We start from the raw sequence: 20,061 nt of genomic DNA on the forward strand, positions 1-20,061 counted from the left end.
TTTTAGTAGTCCAAGGAAATGGGGTTGTTACAGTTAGTATCAGAGCCCGTGTTTTGGGTTCTGTAGACTAACTTACTATGTAAGTCCAGGTTGTTACTTTTGGTCTATAACGGATTCTTCGTCGTCGCCAGGTATGTCCCTTATGAAAAGTATCTATGATAATATGCACCCAAGTATGTAGCATTTATGATTACATTTGATGTGTTTTACTGGTAAGGAAAGTAGCTAAGGGGTGGTTGCGAACAACTGTCAGGAAATTGTACGTGTTAGGGCAAGAGGCAGTCATAGGGTTACCGAAAGGGGGCGCGTTCCCGAAGAGCAGAATCTGACAGTTCAGGATCAAGATCCTCATGATAAGGATCCACAAATTCAAGATGCACAAGTTCAGGACCCTCCGATACCAGAGGATTCCTTGCCGCCTAGGGACCCCTCAAGGTCAGGGTGGCAGCAAACCCAGACACGAAGTAGAGCCCAACACACGACCATGCCACCCCAGTTGTTCCATCAGAGTTTACCGATTGGGAAACCACTATTATGGAAGCAGTTACATCAACTGTGTTGAGTAAAGTGAAGGACATGCCGGATGAGCGACTGGCCCAGTTTGCTCAGTTCCAATGGACACCACCACCACAGGATCAGATGCCGCAAGTCCAAACTCAAAACATGACCCAAAATCAAAGCATGTCAGGCATTTCAGTGGAGGTCAAGCATTTGCGAGATTTCAGGAAGTACAACCCCAACACCTTCAATTGGTACTAAAAGACCCTACCAATGTAAAGTTATGGATATCCACAATTGAAATGATCTTTTGTTATATGAAATGCCCAAAAAATCAGAAAGTGCAATGTGTCGTTTTCATGCTTACTAACAAAGCACAAATTTGGTGGCAGTCGGCAGAAAGGATGTTGGGTGTGGGAGGGGAACTGATGACATGGGAGCAGTTCAAGGAGCGCTTTTACGTGAAGTACTTCTCTGCCAACTTGAGGTACAATAAGCAGAAGGAGTTCTTGGAGCTGAGGCAGGGACACAGGTCGGTGGAAGAGTATGACCAGAAGTTTGACACCCTGTCTCGTTTCGCCCCCGAGTTGGTTGCCACGAAAGCTATGAGGGCAGAAAGGTTCGTTCAAGGCCTAAAAGACAGTATACGAGGTATTATGCGAGCCTTCAAACCAAGCACTTATGCTGAGGCACTTCACTTGACAGTTGAGGTGGACCCGCAGTCGGGAGACGAGCATTCATGAGCATTTGGGATGGGACCTTCCTCACGTAAGAAGAGGAAGACAGATTAAAAGGATTTCGAGCCTCACCCCCATCAGAAGATTCAAAGCTCAGACAGACCGCTTCGACACTTTAAGCAGTAGGCTGTCGAGGCAGGTATGGTAGAAAGAAATCGGCCCGTGCGTAGCTCATGTGGAAGACGTCACTGGGGACAATGTTTGGCAGGCACTGGGGTTTGTTTTCGTTACAAACAAAAGGGGCACTCGATAGATAAATGCCCTAATAGAAGCACGTCCGGTTACGGGAACCAGTTTGTAGGCCATGAACAGAGGAGTTTGGGTAGGCCTCAGCATCAACAAGGTCGTGTTTACTCAACCATCCGACAGAAGGCTGAAAAAGTAGGCACTGTTGTGACAGGTACGCTTCCAATCTTGGGACACTTTGCGCTGGTATTGTTTGATTCTGGTTCATCCCATTCGTTTATATCATCGCTATTTGTTAAGCATGTCATGTTAGAACTAGAGCCCTTGCACTATGTGTTGTCAATATCCACTCGGTCTGGAGAAATTATGTTAGCAAAGGAGAAGATAAAAGCATGTCAAATTGAAATAGCGAGTCATACACTGGATTAATAGTCTTGGGCATGCGGGATTTTGATGTGATTTTGGGCATGTATTGGCTAGTTGCTAATCATGCCAGTATAGATTGCTCTCGCACGGAGGTGATTTTTAACCCTCCCACGGGAGCCAGCTTTAAATTTAAAGGGATGGAAACCGTGGTCCTGCCCAAAGTAATTTTCACCATGAAAGCCCAGAGGTTGCTTAACCAGGGTATCTAGAGTATCTTGGCTAGTTTCATTGACATTGAATAGCCTGAGGTCTCCTTGACTTCGGAGCCAGCGGTATGAGACTACCCGGATGTCTTTCCAGTGGATCTCCTAGGTCTGTCGCCGCATCGGGAGATAGACTTTGCTATCAAGTTGGAGCCAAACACAACTTCTATCTCAAAAGCTTCATACAGAATGGCTTCAGCAGAACTGAAGGAGCTTAAGGTCTAGTTGCAAGAGTTGTTGGATAAGGGTTTCATCCACCCTAGTGTGTCCCCTTGAGGTGCGTCGATACTTTTTGTGAAAAAGAAAGATGGGTCATTACGTCTTTGCATTAACTACAGAGAATTACATAAGGTGACTATAAAAAACAAGTATCCGCTTCCCAGGATTGATGACTTGTTTAACCAGTTGCAAGAAGCTACAGTGTTTTCTAAGATTAATCTTCGGTCGGGATATCATCAGTTGAGGATAAATGACAGCGATATTCCTAAGACAGCTTTTCGTTCGATATATGGGCATTATGAGTTCATCATGATGTCATTTGGGTTGACGAATGTTCCTGCAACATTCATAAACCTGGTGAATAGGGTGTTTAAGGAATTCCTTGACACCTTTGCGTTAGTCTTCATAGATGGCATTTTGATTTATTTCAAGATAGAGGCGGAACACGAGAAGCATTTACGAAAGGTTCTACAGATCTTGAGGGTGCAAAAGTTATATGCTAAGTCTTCCAAGTGCGAGTTTTGATTAAAGCAAGTGTCCTTTTTAGGGCATATGGTATCCAAGGAAGGTGTATCTGTTGACCCCGCAAAATTGAGGCAGTCACGAGTTGGCCTCATCCAACCACAGTTGGGAAGGTGCGCAGTTTCTTGGGGTTGGTGGGTTATTATCATCATTTTAGGAAGGACTTTTCCTGTATAGCCACCCCTCTGACCCAGTTGACCCGAAAAAAGCTTCCTTTATTTGGAGTAAGGCTTGTGAAGATAGTTTCCAGGATCTCAAGAAAAGGTTGGTTACTACCCCAGTTCACCGTGCCGGATGGAATGGGTGGTTTTGTTATTTACAGTGATGCCTCCAAGAGAGGTTTGGGGTGCGTATTGATATAGCAAGGTAAGGTAGTTGCTTATGCCTCTCATCAGTTAAAGAACCATGAATTGAACTATCCCACACATGATTTGGAATTGGCAACCGTGGTTTTTGCTTTAAAAATGAAGGCACTACTTGTATGGTGAGAAGATACAAATTTCACCGACCACAAGAGTTTAAAATACTTCTTCACTCAGAATGAGTTAAACATGAGGCAACGTAGGTGGTTGGAGCTAGTGAAGGACTATGATTGTGAGATTCTGTACCATCTAGGGAAGACAAACGTAGTGGCGAATGCTCTAAGTAGGAAGGTAGCCCATTCAGCAGCCCTTATCACCAGAAAAACCTAGTTATGTAAGGACCTTAAGCGAGCCGAGATAGCAGTGATGGTAGGGGAGAACTCTGCACAGTTAGCACAATTATCGATACAACCGAGTTTGAGGCAGAGAATCATTGATGCTCAACGCAATGATCCTTACCTGGTTAAGGTAGCGCAACAGGTGAAGGCAGGGCAGGGTGGTGAGTTCTCCTTGTCCGTAGATAATGGTCTTACTTTTCAAAGATGCTTATGTATACCAGCAGACGGTGACCTCAAGAATGATCTGTTATGGGAGGCTCATAATTCCCCATTTTCGATACATCCTGGCAGTACCAAAATGTACCAGGACCTAACACGTTGTTACGGGTGGAATAACATGAAAGTGGAGATAGCAAATTTTTTCAGTAAATGCTTGGTGTGTCAGCAGGTGAAGGCCCCAAGACAAAAGCCAGCAAGCTTGTTGCAACCTTTGAGCGTACCAGAATGGAAATGGGAGAATGTCTCGATGGACTTCATTGTGGGATTGTCGCGAACTACGAAGGGTTTTATAGTAATTTGGGTTATAGTGGACAGACTCACTAAGCTAGCACATTTCATTCCAGGGAAGCCTACATATTCAGTAAATAGGTGGACTCAATTGTATATGAAAGAGGTGGTAAGATTGCACGGGGTGCCAGTGTCCATTATGTCTGATAGGGACCCTCGATTTACCTCTAGCTTTTGAAAGAGCCTTCAGGCAGCATTAGGTACTCTTGGATTTCAGTACGGCATTTCCCCTCAAACTGAAGATCAAACAGAGCATTTAAACCAGACACTGGAGGATATGTTACGTGCTTGTGCATTAGAGTTTGCAGGGAGTTGGGACTCTCAGTTTGCCTATAATAATAGTTATCAGGTAACCATTGGCATATCACCATTTGAGGTCCTTTGTGGGAAGATTTGTAGGTCACCCATATGCTGGGATGAGATTGGTGAATGGAAATTACTAGGACCTGAATTAGTACAAACCATGAACAAGGCAATACAGAAGATTAGGGCCCAAATGTTGACGGCTCAAAGTAGGCAAAAGAGTTACACTGATGTTAGGCGTAAAGATCTGGAGTTTAAGGTAGGTGAAAAGGTGTTTCTGAAAGTGGTACTTATGAAAGGGGTGTTGAGATTTGGCAAGAAGGGTAAGTTAAACCCTCGGTTCATCGGTCCATTTGAGATCTTAGAACGAATTGGTCCTGTAGCCTACCGGTTGGCCTTGCCCCCATCCCTTTCTGCAGTTCATAATATTTTTCATGTTTCCATGTTGAGGAAATACATAGCAGATTCATCTCATGTTGTGGATCATGAGCCTTTGCATTTGAATGAGAAACTGAGCTATGAAGAGAAGCCCATTCAAATCTTGGCCAGGGAAGTGAAAGTTTTGCGCAACAAGGAGATAGCATTGGTGAAGGTCCTTTGGCGAAATCATCAGTTCGAGGAAGCAATGTGGGAGCGTGAGAATGACGTGAGGGCGCATTATCCCGAGCTTTTTTATGACTAGGACTTTTGAGGACGAAAGTTTCTTAAGGGGACTAAGATGTAACACCCCAATTTATTTTATAATTAAGGTTTAATTTATTTTGTAATTAAGCTTTAATTTGTGTTGGACTACTTGGATAAATCAGAATTGGAGACTTATGTGTTTGGCCAAGATAAAATACAATTTAATTATTCGAAATTAATTAAGTTTTAATTTGGCTTGCATTCGGAGATTTGATTATCTATAGAGATAATTAAATTTGTTTTTTTGGAGTTTTAAAAAGAATATATATATATATATATATATTGGAAGAGAAATGAGGAATTTGAAATTTTAAAAGGAAAAGAAATGGTTTAAGTTATATTTATATTTATACATGTGAGAAAGGTAGAAAAAGAAAAGAAAATTAGAATTTCTTTTCTCTCTTTCTCCTCAGCCGCGCAGACCCCCCCTCCGCTTCTCGTTTTTTTTTCTTTTCTTCAAGCGCGTCCGCCCTAGCGCCGTTGAAGCCAGCCGCCATCGCCGCGAAGAGCTGTCGTTTTTCCGATTCGTTCAGCGCACCAATCGATCACGTCTCCAGCCACACCGCCGAGGATCCGCCCAGCCGGTTCAAGTCGCCCACCTTTGCGCGCCGCTGTTCGCGGATCTGAAGCCGGCGCGGGTTTCAGTCGACAGCCGTCTCTTTTGTTTGGTGTTCGCAGAACAGCGCCGCCCAAGCCGATCAGCACCTTCATGCACAAGCTTCCGAGGAAAACCTCGAGTAAGACATCATTTTGTTTTGCAGAAAATTGTAATAGTGGGAAAATTAAGTTATTAATTTTGGATTTAATTCATGATTGTTGGAATTTGTCTTTTACGTGGGCGGTGGATTTATAAAGTAAAGATTAGATTTATAAAGTAAATTAATGGACTCTTGAATATTCACGTTCATGTTGTTTTTTTCATGTTTGACGGTGTGCCATTCGACCACTAAACATACGAATCAATGGTAATCGATGTAGTTGTTTGAGCCACGAGCCATCATTCTCTGATCCTGGTAATGAAATCACCTACTGAGTATTTTATACTCAACCTTTATCTTTATTTTTTTTTATCTTTATTTTTTTCCTTTATGTTTTACTGAGTATTTTATACTCAACCTTTATCTTTATTTTTTTTTTATCTTTATTTTTTTCCTTTATGTTTTCTCACGTTTTAATTAAATAGTTTCTTATACACTTAAGCAGTCCAAAATCATGTTATTTTATTGATGGTAATGACGAGTTCCAACGCACAACAACATTTGAATCCTATCGAATGAAATGAGCAAGGTCCACTCCTTTCGTAAAATAAGGTCAAAATGACCAACTTTTAAATTGTTCAAAAAGAGTGCTCTATTGACGCTTAAGATAGAGAGCTCTATCATATTAAAAAATATCATATCAATTAGTAGTAATAAAAAAAAACTAGAAATAAGCGAATTTTAAAGTATCGAAAGGGGTGCGAAGTAATTGTTTGGAGTCGGATATCCTAAATTAACTTTTTAAAGAGTATTTATGCCAAATCAACCAATTTGACGGCATGATTTGGTCACGCTAATATGAACAAAATTAAATAGATGTCATAAAAAAAATTTGTAATTTATCCAAAATTTTATTAGATGAAGATCTCGATTCAATAATTATTATAAACATTAATCTTAGGTTAAAATACAAAACAAGTTTTAACCTTCCATTTAACATTATGAACAGAACACCAACTCAAAATTACCATAATATTGATTTAGAAGATTTCTATCTCAATTCATGAATGGTTTTACTTGTATTGGTTGAATAATTGATATAATTAAATTTACCGTAATCAATAAGGTTAAGTTTTAAACCTATCGGTGACTTAACAATTTTTAGTTAGACAAAACATGTGGTTATTGAAATTCGAACCTTCACGCTCTCCAATTTAGTCATACTAAAATTGGCTTAAGTAAATAACCAGTATATTAATGTCATTAATCTAGTCAAGCATTTATCAAACCTAATTAAGCTAACAACACAAAATACATATATACGAAAAAGAAGATGCAGTTATGGAGATTTGGGATTTGGCGAGTAGGTTAAATTGCGGTGACTTGTCAATTGCTTTAGCCCTGTGCGCTTTTATGAATTTCCCTTTTTAAAAAAAATGAAAAAGAAAGAATCTCTGATTTAGTTATAGCATGTCCATTGTCCTCCAAAGCCAAAACTCCACAGGCAGTTTATATGGTTATGAATGAATTGTATAAATAACCCTTCTAATATTAGCCTCTTCCTTTTTATGTTTCTCCTTTCTTCTTCCTTCAATGGATCCCCCATTCCCTGCAACTAACCCATAATCATTATCATAATTCATATCCATGGCCGATCTTAAACCTCTACAAATTCTTCTGCAAATATCGACCCTTCTTCTAGCTTCTGAACTCAACTCTATTTTCGCTCACACAGATACATCAACTCCCAATCTTCCCCAACAAACAGCCAATGGAGGACGGCTCTCTTCCTCCGATCTGCATCTTCCTCCACCTCGCAACAACCAAAGAGCCACCCGAAACAATGCCAAAGCAATAATTGAAGAACATGCCACCAGACTCTCTCTCAAAAGCTTCAGATCTCATCGCGTTTCGATTAGGAAACGCAGAAGATGCGAACGCCAACGTGCTAGGCAACCCGCGTCCCGGAATTCCTCCCAAGGTTATATTGTGGCGGTTTCTTTCTCGAACATTTGCTTTGCGATTCTTTCGTTGATTCTGCATGATCTGGTTTCTGTTAACTCACATTGAAGATGAAGATGAAGATGAACCAAGGGGTAATATTTTTTTTTCCCCATTGGCATTGTCTGCAAAATTCTTTTATTGATACATTTTTTGAGATGAGAGGATGGGAATCTGTTTGGTTTGATCATGAATTTTGTTCTTGGGAAAAATCAGGGGTGAATTTTAGGAGAAGGCTTCTTCATATTTCTGTTATCTCAGGGTTTCTGTGGCAGGAGGGCAAGAAATGGAATAGAATTTTGGCAATAGGAGGAAAGGAATTATATTCTGTCTTCTAAAGTGACTGATCTGATTTTACAAAAGAAGATTTTCCATCTCTTATACGTCAATCCAACACACTTTTTCCTTAACCACTCTTTCTCTTCAAGAACCTTTATCTCTTTGGAATCATATTAAAAGCACAGTTTTCCCCCTTTTTTCTGTTCTTACTTCAGTTTTAATGAGATTGATCTATGGTGACTACCTACCTAAGATTTAATATCTTACAAGTTTCCTTGACATTCACATGTTATAAGATCAAACGGGTTGTCCCATAAGATTAGTCGAGATGCGCGTAAGCTGGTCCGAACACTAACGGATATTTAAAAAAATGTTTCAACGGGATTGAACCATCAATCTTTGAAAAGAAAATATGTGTCTTATCCATGAAACTAGTTTATGATTCACCTCACAATTTATTGTTCTCTTCTTTCAAAATAATATTGAATAACAAGTTCCTTCTTGTCAATTTGTTGATAAGTTTTTTCTTCTCTCCTGGGTTGGTTATACAAAGGCATTTTCTATCATGAATTTCTGTATCCATAAGTTTCATTTAGGTTCTGTCCACACACATTTTTTGTTTTGCATCACTATTATGCGATGTTCTCTCTTAATAGTTAAATACATCAAAAGTCAATATCTAGATATCTTTCTAAAGTAAAAGTATGCACTAGTATTAACACAATGATATCTAATTCTTGGTGATGAGATCAAGTTTCTTATTTTACAATAAATTATACAGATGCTATATTCTAGGAATATCATGTTTAAAATCTCTAAAACGAATAGTCTATTAAACTTATGCTCGAACTTAAATGGTATACTTTATTAAAAATTCTAAATACTCATATATGACTCATTTACAAGTATCTTTACATTTACCATAAAAAAGAAAAAGAAGAAATTACAAAATGGGAGTCTATTTTAAGCCACGCATTCAATTTATCTAAGAAGTTAGTTTTGAATTCTTTTCTGAATTAAAAAACATTATTTTGTGAGTATATATTCCAATCCATATATGTCTCTATAAGCTATACACTTTATAGGGGCCATTGTTGGTTCTTTTTGGTAGTTAAAAACAGGCAGTCTCAACCCTCCATTTACCCATAGAAGATTGAATTTGAACATCAAAATCAATCTACATGAAGAAAGGGCTATTCATTTTGTTCTTCTTCTCTCTTCTTTGCCTCTATCTCCTTCCATTTTGCCTATCTGAAACCAATTTCACCACCAAAGCTGATGATCGCTACAAGCAGCTGAAGCAGGGGAAGCCCAGAAAAGGTAACAGATCTAACAATCTTTTGGATTTTGCACTTGAAGAACAATGTGTTAGAAGTGCTTTTAAGTGTGTGTGGTTTTTTTCAAAATGAAAATAGCTTTTGAAAAACTTTCAGGGGTGTTGAGCTCACAACATGTTTGGGACTTCAATTATAATAATTGGTATTTCCAATTATTATAACCTATAATTAACTACAACATTACTATTTTAAATCCCTCTTTCGGTGTTTACGATTTCCTACTCATCATCTTTTTCTCTTTTTGTGATGGTGTTTACTATTTTATACCCAGTCTAAAATAGTATACACTCAAAACACATATTATTATAACCAGACTAAAATAGTTTGCACCTCAAACACAAACTATTTACTACCATGGACTATAATAATTAACTTAGCATCCCAAACGTCAAAGTTTATTTTCAATGAAAATAATTCTTTGAAAACACTTCTTTCTCTAGTCAATCCAAACAAACCTTTGTATTGTCATATCTGCAGATTTACATGGAAGTGAACAAATAAATGGTGGAGCTGCGATGGCGAGAGTTATTAGAGCAAAAGCAGTTTATGGTGGGGCGAACGACATTCATCACGGGCACTCGAAGAATGGTGCTAACCCTTTACAGATCAAATCAATTTCTTCGATGCTGTGGAAAGTTTCATTTAGTTTCTTTTGTTTCTGTCTTGTTCTTAAAGGTTTTTAAGAAACGGCTCTGTTGTAGGCTTGTAGCAGAGCAATTTAAGTGTTATGTTCTGTAATGGTTTAAACCTTGTTTATGGCCAATGTTATTGTTGGATTACTTGACTTTGAAGCTTCATAACGCTTGATTCTCTACACTTTTTTTTTTTCTTTCTGGACCAAAATCTTGTTCTTCCAAGCCTGTTTACCAAGGTTCAAAGTCGGTCATTTGTAATTTCCTTTGTCTTTTGGCAAGTGTTTTATGTTCTGACCTATGGTAATGATGTTGGAGGGGTAGATTTTGGGTCGGGAAGAATTTGTTCTCGGCAGCTCGGATACAGTGGTCTTCATTTGTGTCTGATTTTGGTGGAGAATATTAAAATAAAGTGAAGTATATTGATTGCTTTCTTTTTATTGTTTTGGGACATGTTTGAGAGTGATTTTGAAATCATTAATAATTTTTTGTCATATTCAAAATTACTCGATTCAATTCAAAACCTTTAGACACTTTTTTCATAAATCAAATTTTATTTTGGTTGAGCCTTCATGTTTGTAATCAGAGCCATATAAATGGGAGATCATTTGAACAACTTCAATCTTGGATAATACAAACATTATACTAATTGAGTTATTCTTATTTCAGCCTTTTTTTTTACTTCTTTTTTTACTTAGTTAAGATTATATTTTTGACCAATCCCCTGATAGAAACTTAAAATTCAAAAAGAGGGAAATGTTGTTAGTTCCGTTTTACGTATTACCCTACAAACTTTCTGTTATTAGCTTAGCAGAGTTGTAATCCAAAATTCTGAATTGGAGTTATGGCTTTGAATCAAAGTACCAGAAAATTTCAACACTGTATCTCTCTCTTTGAGCAAAAATAATCTAATAAGTCCACTTATAACACTCAGAGAAGCTGAAGCTTGACCTGAATCGGATGATGAATCCGTCCAACCAACAACGCAAGAAACGCAAGAATTAAAGTCAACTAGGTTTGATCATAATCCCTAAATTTCTATGACGAAATTGAACAAACAAACAAAACAAATAGTGATAATTCCATTTATAAGATTGATTAATTGATTTCTCCATCAGGTAGAACCTGCAAGGATAAACTTAGCAAGAAATACAAGGGTTTTAAGCGGTAACAGAACACGAATACATAATACAGATCCAATCACAAAATGAACAGACGAAATTCGGAGTAATTACAGCACAGGAATGATATAAAAGCGGAATACCTAAAGAATCTAGGCCGGCGCATAAAGAGGACGCCTGTATTCATCGAAGTACTCATCGCGATCAATGAAAACGATAGCATACAAAGCATAGATAATTCCAGGAACATAACCAAGAATCGTCAAAAGAAGGCATATACAAAACTCAACCTACAACAACCACAGGCAATCATAAATCAGAATCCATTCGATTAATGATAAAATTAATGAAAAATTGAAACAAAAGAAGAAAAAAATCAGAAACGTACGGTACAACATCCATGCCTGAGGCAGACGCCCAAAGGAGGAATCAAAATAGCAATGAGAATCTCGCAGAAGATTTCACAGCGAGATGGCATGTTTTAATGGCGACAGAAAAGAGGAAAGGAAAAAAGAGGAAGACGATGGCAGGTAGCGACAGATCCAGAATGGGAAAAGAAAAAAATAAACAAATAAGAAGATAAATAGCAACGAAGAAGACGATCTGATGGACTACGGATTTAAATAGGGCCACGCGGCTTACTTTCATTGGTTGGACTTGACGAATCATTTATACGTATACCTTGCTGACCTCATTTTCAAGGATTTTCAAATCCTTGACTTTAATTTGTTTTCTAAAATTGAAAATAAAGGAATTAAAATTAGGGAAAAATTAAAAGGATATTGTACTTTTAGAAACTATTTAAAAAAATATTGTTGTTTTCAAATTATTTGTAAAAATATTATTGTTTTAAATAAGTCAATGGTTGAAAATTGCACCTAGATAGGTCGAATTTTGAACCCTCGACCTTCTTTTTTTTTTAAGAAAATATTGTTTTCAAACGAATTCTGCAAGTCTGACTAAATAACGAGCTAATGAATCTCCTTCTTTTTGCCACTAAACTTTCCAATCAAATTCAAGAGCGAGATTAAGAGAGATAGCGATATTTTGAGCAAGAGCGTGAGCGAGAGCGAGATTTTGATAGAGAGCGAGAATACCGTACAAATTTTCCTTTTTTTTCCTTTTTAATTATTACACATTCCACCTTCTTCTTTCTAATCCTTTCTTTTTTTTTAAATTTTCTATTTTATAAAAAAAAAATTCTAAAAATATTTATTATTTTATTTAAACTCTAAAAGGAATAAATTAAAAAATAATAATAACTCATAAAAATAAAAAAATGTAAATTAAATATCTCATTTATATAAAAATAATTACAAAAATCAATGTGTCCCACAAGGCGGACGTCGTCGATTTCGAGTTTGTTGTCGTCGTCGACTTCGAACTTGAGGTTGCTCGGGTTCTTCTTGATGTTGCTCTGGTACATCTGCAGGCGCTTCATAATATAAATATTCATTATACTCTCCACGACTCCGACCATGTCCATGCACGTATGAAGACGAAGGACCAGACTCTGAGTCATAATGTCCTGAACCAAATGTTAGCATCATCATCATCGGACTAACATAATCAGTTTGACTTTGCGTCTGCGTCATAGGGGGCAACTCTTCCACATTATGTGCAACCTCATCAAACTCATCCTCTTCCCGAACAGGTCCTCTACGTCTAGGAGCTGGTGGAGGAACAATAGGTATATCATACATATAATGAATTTCCTCCATATAGCTTTAGTTGTCACTACTTATAGCAAGAACCTGGTTCGGATCATTCGCAACCTCACGGAGTCTACTGTTGTTCGATCTCTGTGAATTATAAAACAATTAGACAATATTTAAAATAAATTTAAATTAAAAAATTAGATAATATTCATTCATTTATCAGATGACCCACAGCTGCTCCCGAATGAGTGACGTAGCGCCTTGTGATATTATTATACCAATGAATATATTCTGGAGTGACATTTGTGTCAAACTGTTCAAGAGAAACCCCCACTGCAATAAACCTTGCACGATAGTGCCATCGCACTACCAAATGTGCAACTTTTTTGGATCAATCTCCAGTCCTTAGGTCAATATCATGCAGTACGGGTTCAGTATTACAAGGCGATGGGATATCCTGCTGAAAACCGAATTGTCTCATCAACCTGTCAGGAATATGCCACTCACCAATGTGAAAACATATGAGAGAACTCATCGTCCGCCATATGTTTTGACCATTCGTACAAAAATTAGGCAAAGTATGCACAACAATTTTGTACGGCTCTCAAATAACCTGAAACACAAAATATTATATTAGAGAATATTAAAGACAAATACAATAAAAATTTGAATAAAATAAATTAGGTTTAGTGTAATGCACATGTTCAGGTTGAAGCAGATAAAACATGTATCTATACTGGTTGACTACATGTGTGGTTGTCCTAGTCACACAAATTTTGTCTCTCCACCTAAATTTTTAAATTGATAATTTAGAATTTAAATTAACTAGATCAGTGATATAAAAATTAAATTGAATTAAAACAACATACCGAGAACCGTAGGCTCGTCCAACTAACTGAGCGTCATTAACATGACGTAGTTGTGGAGCCATTGTTGGAATCGCTCCCAAGCCCATAGTTGCAAAAGTATGAGAGGCTCAGCTATCTCTCGAACCTCAGGTCTTGTTGCTTTGCATAGTTGTCTATACAACCATGCCAAGCATGCTCCACTTCACGAATACCACCCCGCATCATGGAGGTTAGCTAACAGTGGCAGGAACATCAAGTGAACAAAATGACTTGATTTATCTGAAAACAAACTTCCACCCATCATTTGTAGTATATATGCTCGCGTATATCTTATGACGGTTTCCTCGTCCACATCATCTGTGAGCTCACGAAATTGTGTTCTTAACCATATTAAACTTAACCTCGATCCTTTAATCTTGTCGGCAAGTAGGGTCACACCGAGGTACAGTTGACAAACTTCTAACTAGTCATCATACATCACTCCGGTGACCAGCTCACTGTCAACAGGTAACCTCAACAACACTTCTATGTCTTATAGAGTGATAGTGCACTTTCCAACAGACATATGGAATGTATGCATCTCAGGCCTCCATCTCTCGACCAAGGCTGTGATCAGATGCCAGTCCAACTGAATAAATTCTGCCTCTCGACGTCTACAAGATATTTCTCCAGTAGTACGATCTCGCCATACAACATATGATCGAAGAATGGACTAGTCGTACAAAACATCGGGATCAACAGGTCCTGGGTTTATCTTGACGCTCCAATGCATCCCTTATTTCTTCTCTTCTTTTCTCGAAATAGTTCACGCATTTGAAAAATGTTACCTAAGCAAGAGCATTTATAGGTAACATTCGAGCTCCTCTGAGGACTCTATTTATGCACTCTGATAGATTTGTCGTCATCCACCCATATCTGAATCCTCTATCATGTGCAAGTCCATTGATCTAAACTAATGTTGTCAAAAAAACTTAGACAGCTCCGATTTATCCATTTGATATCTTCAATTGCTGTGTTGAACTTTTGAATTTATAGTATAATAATCTAATATATTCAATTTATTGTCTAATGATTATTCAATTATAGTATAATAATCTAATATATTCAATTTGTTGTCTAATGATTATTCAATTATAGTATAATAATCTAATATATTCAATTATAGTCTAATGATTATTCAATTATAGTATGATTATTAACTCTTTTTTCTCTTTTTTTTTTTTATATATATATTTCTATGGAAAGTTCAAATAAAGTGAAAACTTTCGCTCTCCCCTAAGATCTTGCTCTCTCAATCTCGCTCTCTCTTAAGATCTTGCTCTCTCACTCTCGCTCTCTCCTAAGATCTCGCTCTCTCACTCTCGTTCTTTCTCAATATCTCGCTCTCTCTGTTATTGTTGTTATTTTTCCATTAATGATTACTAGCTTTCATTTCTTCTGGAACAATCACAAACACTTTTTTTATTATTGATCTACTTTTTTGTTCGTAGACAAAGCTAATTCGGAATTGTCTTTCATTCCAAGGCATAACTTGTATCCATGGGCTTCATATTCGTCTGAAGTTTGCTCCCAGAAATATAGTCATTCCCACCTCCTCATGTCAATCCCACAAGTCTTTGTCTAATTCGAAATGATAACAAAATGCATAGGTTGTTAGAAGCAACTCGAGTACGTAGATACATATAGTATACCATCTCATTACTTTATTTCCTCTATGAGGGAAAAAGAAAAGTAATAAACCTGCAATCTCGATGGTGGATATGTGTCAAAACTTCAACCTTCGACAACCTAAGTAAGATTCGCGAGATTTCTCTTGTCGAGGGTTAAAGTTTCAGCTTATATATTGTTTCCAAGTTTTTCTTTGTTCGTCGAGTTCTCAACGTTCGACCTCCACATTAGTCGAGTTCTCAACGTTCGACCTCTAGCCTCAAATTCCCAAAACAACAATATTTCTCTAATAAGTTTCAAAACAACAATATTTCTCTAATAAGTTTTGAAAACAACAATATTAATATTAAATATCCTTAAAATTAGGGTCTCTTGACAAAGTTAGCCATTTGATATAAGGAAAAAGAATTATGTGTGATAAAAATATGTGTTTAAAAATTGTCTAGGGTTTATGAAATAAAATCATAACTCAAATATTGAATAAATTGACTATGTATTATTGTTATAAGTTTTTCAATTCTTAACCAAACATTGGATTTCAAATTCTAATTTGAATTAAGTCAAGTTCGATCTAGGATAGATCCATATGTTGTGTTGAACTCTATCTAAAGGTCAATGTTGGAGATCTTAGCCATTTTTTTTTTTAAAATATCTCATGTTGAACTTTTTAAGTTCCAAATTATTTAGTTCTAATTAAATCTCTTTTAATAAATTGACTACTTCAAACTAAAAAACTTAATATATTATAATTAATTATATGGTTAATTTAATTTAGACTAGATTGTACAAAATATTCTTAAACTTTGTACTTTGTATCAAAAATGTCTTTGAACTTTCAAAAATATGAGTTCAAAAGTACTCTTATTGTTAGTTTTGGATGAAAATTGTTAATGTTTTGTATAAAAAATGTCTCTAAACTTCCAAAAGTTTCAAAAATACTCTTAAACTTTAAAAAACAAAAATAAGAAATACCCTTACTATTATATAAACAAAGTCTTATTTCTCTATTTTCCATCTTTTTTCTCTCAACCCTCATACTCCCCTTTTTGTACATTTATTTATAAAAAAAAAAAATAATAAATAAAACTACACATTTAAGTTAAGATACAAGGATTATAATAAGAAAGAGAATATAGGAAGCACCAAAAGATTTTAAAACTTAAATGTTTTAATAAAGTTGTACTAGTTGAGTGCTAGTTAATAGCCAAATACATTTTTTTTATTTGACTATTAATCGTTTTGTAAGTTTTAAGGGGTAATTATGACTTTCAAATTTTGTGTGATTTTGTAAGATTTTATGTTTTAACTTAAAATTTTGGTTATTAGAAAAATTGATATAAGCTAAGAATTGGAAAATTAAGAGAAAAATGAAAGTATTTATATGAAAAAAAAATGGCATCTATATAATTTGTTTTAAAATTAGATTTTTTAAACTTGAAAACTTCAAACCAACTAATCATCATATTAATGATAGATAAAGCATTTTTAATTTTTTTTTAATTTTAAATTTATTTTAGCAACGATGTACCCATGGTTTTTGTTCATATACAAACGGTTGAGGTATTTTTTAATCTTTTTTTAGTTAAAAATATATATATTTTTTTAATTTTAGAAAGTTTAGAAGTATTTTTGAAATAAAACTTTAACAATTTTCATCTAAAACTGATGGCAAGAACAATTTTTTAACTTTTTTTAAAGTTAAAAAAAATTGAAACCGTTGAAAATTTAGGAATATTTTTGACATAAAATATAAAGTTTTATGAGTATTTTTTATAATTTAACCTTTGATTTATATATTAAATGTTAATGTTTATACGTAAAATCGAACTTTTGAACAAGCATACTTTCGAACCACCTCATTTCACCCACAAGGGGCACAATGTTCAACAATCTACACAAGTTCCATTAACGTTAGTATTTTTCGTGCATGAGTAGTGTTAACGGTTAGATTATAATATTTTAAAACGAGAAATATCTTTTTAATCCATAAATGTTGAGTTTAATTTCTATTTAGTCTTTAGATTTTAAAATATTACTTAGTTAATTTTTATATTTTTATTTTAGTTTTAATTTAGTCATTATATTTCAAAATATTATAATTGTATTATCGACATTTAAATTTTGCATATTTGCGTTTTAAACTTAACTAAATACTCGACTTCGTCTTTAGTGTTAATTTTTGTTGATAAATTGAAAATCGTTAAAAAGAATTATAATTAATTAAGTTTCACTATTTCCATCCTTTTAGAATTAAATTTAAATTTTACTTCATAATTATTTTTAATTAATTATTAGAAATTCACATCAATGATTTAAAGTGGGTTTTTATTGAAAATTTGAGGTAAAAATATAAAATCTTGAAAATTGTAGACCAAATTGATTGGAACTCAAATTTGAAAGGTGAAATTGTAACATTTTCAAATATATGGACTAAATTGAAATATAACTCAAAATTTAAGGACCAAATATGTAACATTTTAAAATTCAAGGACCAAATAGAAACTTGGCCCAAAACTTATTGACCAAAAAGATTTTTTTTCTGTTTTAAATTTATTTTTAGGGATTTTTACATAAAAAAACCATATTTAAGTCCTATATTTTAAAAATGTCTTTAAATTCAATTTTTTTAAATAATATTTTTAATATTATTTTTGAATAAATTTACCATTTTTTATTATTTTTATTCCTGGGTTTTATATATATTTCTCTATTTTTGAAACTTTATTAACATAGATAGAGAAGATTCATTTGATATGATTTTTTTTTTCATATTTTCAAATAGACAAAGAAAATTCATTTATATGTTGAGAATTTTTCCTTTATTTAATTTAAAAGGAGAGATAAAATACATTTAATAATTTTTTTTTCTATTTTCATTGGTTTCACATTTTTTTTTTCTGCAGATTCATAATTATTTAAAATATAGCTAAGAAGATTTTGTTAGAAATTTGAAAATATTACAAACAATATATGATTTTTTTTATGGATAAAATATTACAAACAATATATAAATTCAATGTTTGACAAAAATCACCATATAATGCATTTATTATGGAGAAAGAAAACGCATTTATTATGATTTTTTTCCTTTTTCGATTGTAGAGATAAAATACAATTATATTTTTTAATTTTTCATTTGGAGAGAGAAAATGACATTTAATACGATTTTATTTTCCATTTCGTTTTTCATGTTGATTTTGGTTATTATGTGAAATATTTCATTATTTATTCACTTGTACATGTAATATATTTCGTTGTTTATTTGTACATATTAATTTATTGAGTTTTTTTTTATGAATTAATGATTATTTTATATATACCTTAGAAAATTTTGACGAATTCATAATTATTTTAAATATCTTATACCATTTTGTTAGGTATTTGAAAATATTCTAACCAATATATGAAATATACTACCGTTTATAAACTAGAGATTGACTTGATGTTTGACACAAATCACAGTATAAACCAATATATGAAATATACTACAGTATGTAAATCTTCATAAATTTCATATACACCACAATATATATATCATAATACAATAAGTCTAAATAAAAAAAATACTTGTTTATATCAAATAAATGAATACATATACCACAATAATCAAATTACAAAAACTAAAAAATATACATATATATAAAAAACAGGAAAAAATAAATTCCATCTTCATATGGGTTTATAATACGTAAGTCTCTATCTTCATCTCTTCTTCTTCTTCAACCATGGTCGACACGGATCTCTCTCCTCGTCGATCGGATTTACTCGTCCCATTGTACTATCGACCGAATCTGCTCAACCTGTCACCGTCGATTCGCCCCACGCCGTCCACACCATCTATTTGTCCCAAGTCATTCGAGTCACCACCTACAACTCACATTTGGAAGGAGAAAAGAGAGGGAAGAGAAAGAAATGAGTGAAAATTATGGGGGAGAGAATATACTAAATATACTATTGGGGGAGAGATAATATACATGAGAGAGTAGAGTATATATGGGGAGAGAGAAATATATATATATATAGCTGAGGTGAAAGCTAAATTGTAAATAATTACTAATATTAGTGAAAATAAAGAAAGTCAATAGGTTTTTTTTAAAAAAAAAAAATTAAATATTCAAGACATTGTTTTTTATATAGAAATCCCTTATTTTTACCCACTAACTAAATTTTTTTTTGGTCAACTAATTTAACATAGCATTCCATCAGGAAATATTGAAAGTCCTGTGTTCAATGAATCTCTTTTTAACAAAAAAAACTTTGAATTGTTTTACAGTGACATCAATCCAATCCACCAATCACAAAAAGAATTGTTTTCAAATATAAATGAATTAAAATATTAACAAATATACAAAATATTTATCAATGATAAATAAAAGAAAACTATTATCATCTATCATTAATAGACATTGATAGATTTAGTGTGAGAGTATAATAATTTCCAAATTTAATCAATTTAATTTAGACCACATATATTAAGATAATTGTTTTAAATAGTAAAATTGTTAAAAATATTTTTAAATATAGCAAAATGTCACTAATAGACTGCGATGGATCACGATCGACATCTATCAGTGAAGATAGATCACAATAGACATCTATTAGACACTGATAGATATCTATAATGGTCTATCGCAGATAGATAGTGATATTTTATTATATTTATAAATAAATTAATTCATTTTCTTTTATTTAAAACAACCTTAAATATTACTTAAATCAAGGTTTTAGTTTCAAACGTAGTGAAATAAACAATTTGAAATTCTATATTTATTTTGATTATCAAATAAGGTGGAAAGTCTAAATAATCTACGGATGTTCTAACTAAAATATTAAG

The 20,061-nt window shown here is 34.1% G+C and overlaps 1 protein-coding gene and 1 long non-coding RNA gene across 2 annotated transcripts; one reads left to right on the forward strand and one right to left on the reverse strand.

Annotated features, from left to right (window-relative positions):
- The first annotated feature begins 8,885 nt into the window (after window positions 1–8,885).
- Window positions 8,886–10,084, forward strand: LOC120071461 (uncharacterized). The gene is made up of 2 exons (XR_005480263.2): window positions 8,886–9,283; window positions 9,778–10,084. It is a non-coding gene; the product is annotated as an uncharacterized LOC120071461 (long non-coding RNA).
- Window positions 10,085–11,003: 919 nt separating this feature from the next.
- LOC120071460 (PMP3 family protein At4g30660-like) lies at window positions 11,004–11,611 on the reverse strand. Its single transcript, XM_039023758.2, has 2 exons — window positions 11,442–11,611; window positions 11,004–11,343 (listed from the first exon to the last, which is right to left on the reverse strand). The coding sequence occupies exons 1-2, from the start codon at window positions 11,529–11,531 to the stop codon at window positions 11,206–11,208; spliced, it is 228 nt and encodes a 75-aa protein (XP_038879686.1). The 5' UTR covers window positions 11,532–11,611; the 3' UTR covers window positions 11,004–11,205.
- Between the last annotated feature and the right edge of the window lie 8,450 nt (window positions 11,612–20,061).

The sequence above is a fragment of the Benincasa hispida genome, chromosome 2 (assembly GCF_027475165.1).
Source record: "Benincasa hispida cultivar pf3 chromosome 2, pf3_genome.v1.1, whole genome shotgun sequence".
NCBI classification, from domain to species: Eukaryota; Viridiplantae; Streptophyta; class Magnoliopsida; order Cucurbitales; family Cucurbitaceae; genus Benincasa; species Benincasa hispida.

Excerpts from the sequence above, each read along its gene's own strand:
- LOC120071460 (XM_039023758.2), bottom strand. The coding sequence starts at position 11,531 with ATGCCATCTCGCTGTGAAATCTTCTGCGAGATTCTCATTGCTATTTTG. Across the intron at positions 11,344-11,441 it reads TCAGGCATGGATGTTGTACC|GTTGAGTTTTGTATATGCCT; the intron begins GTACGTTTCTGA and ends TGGTTGTTGTAG.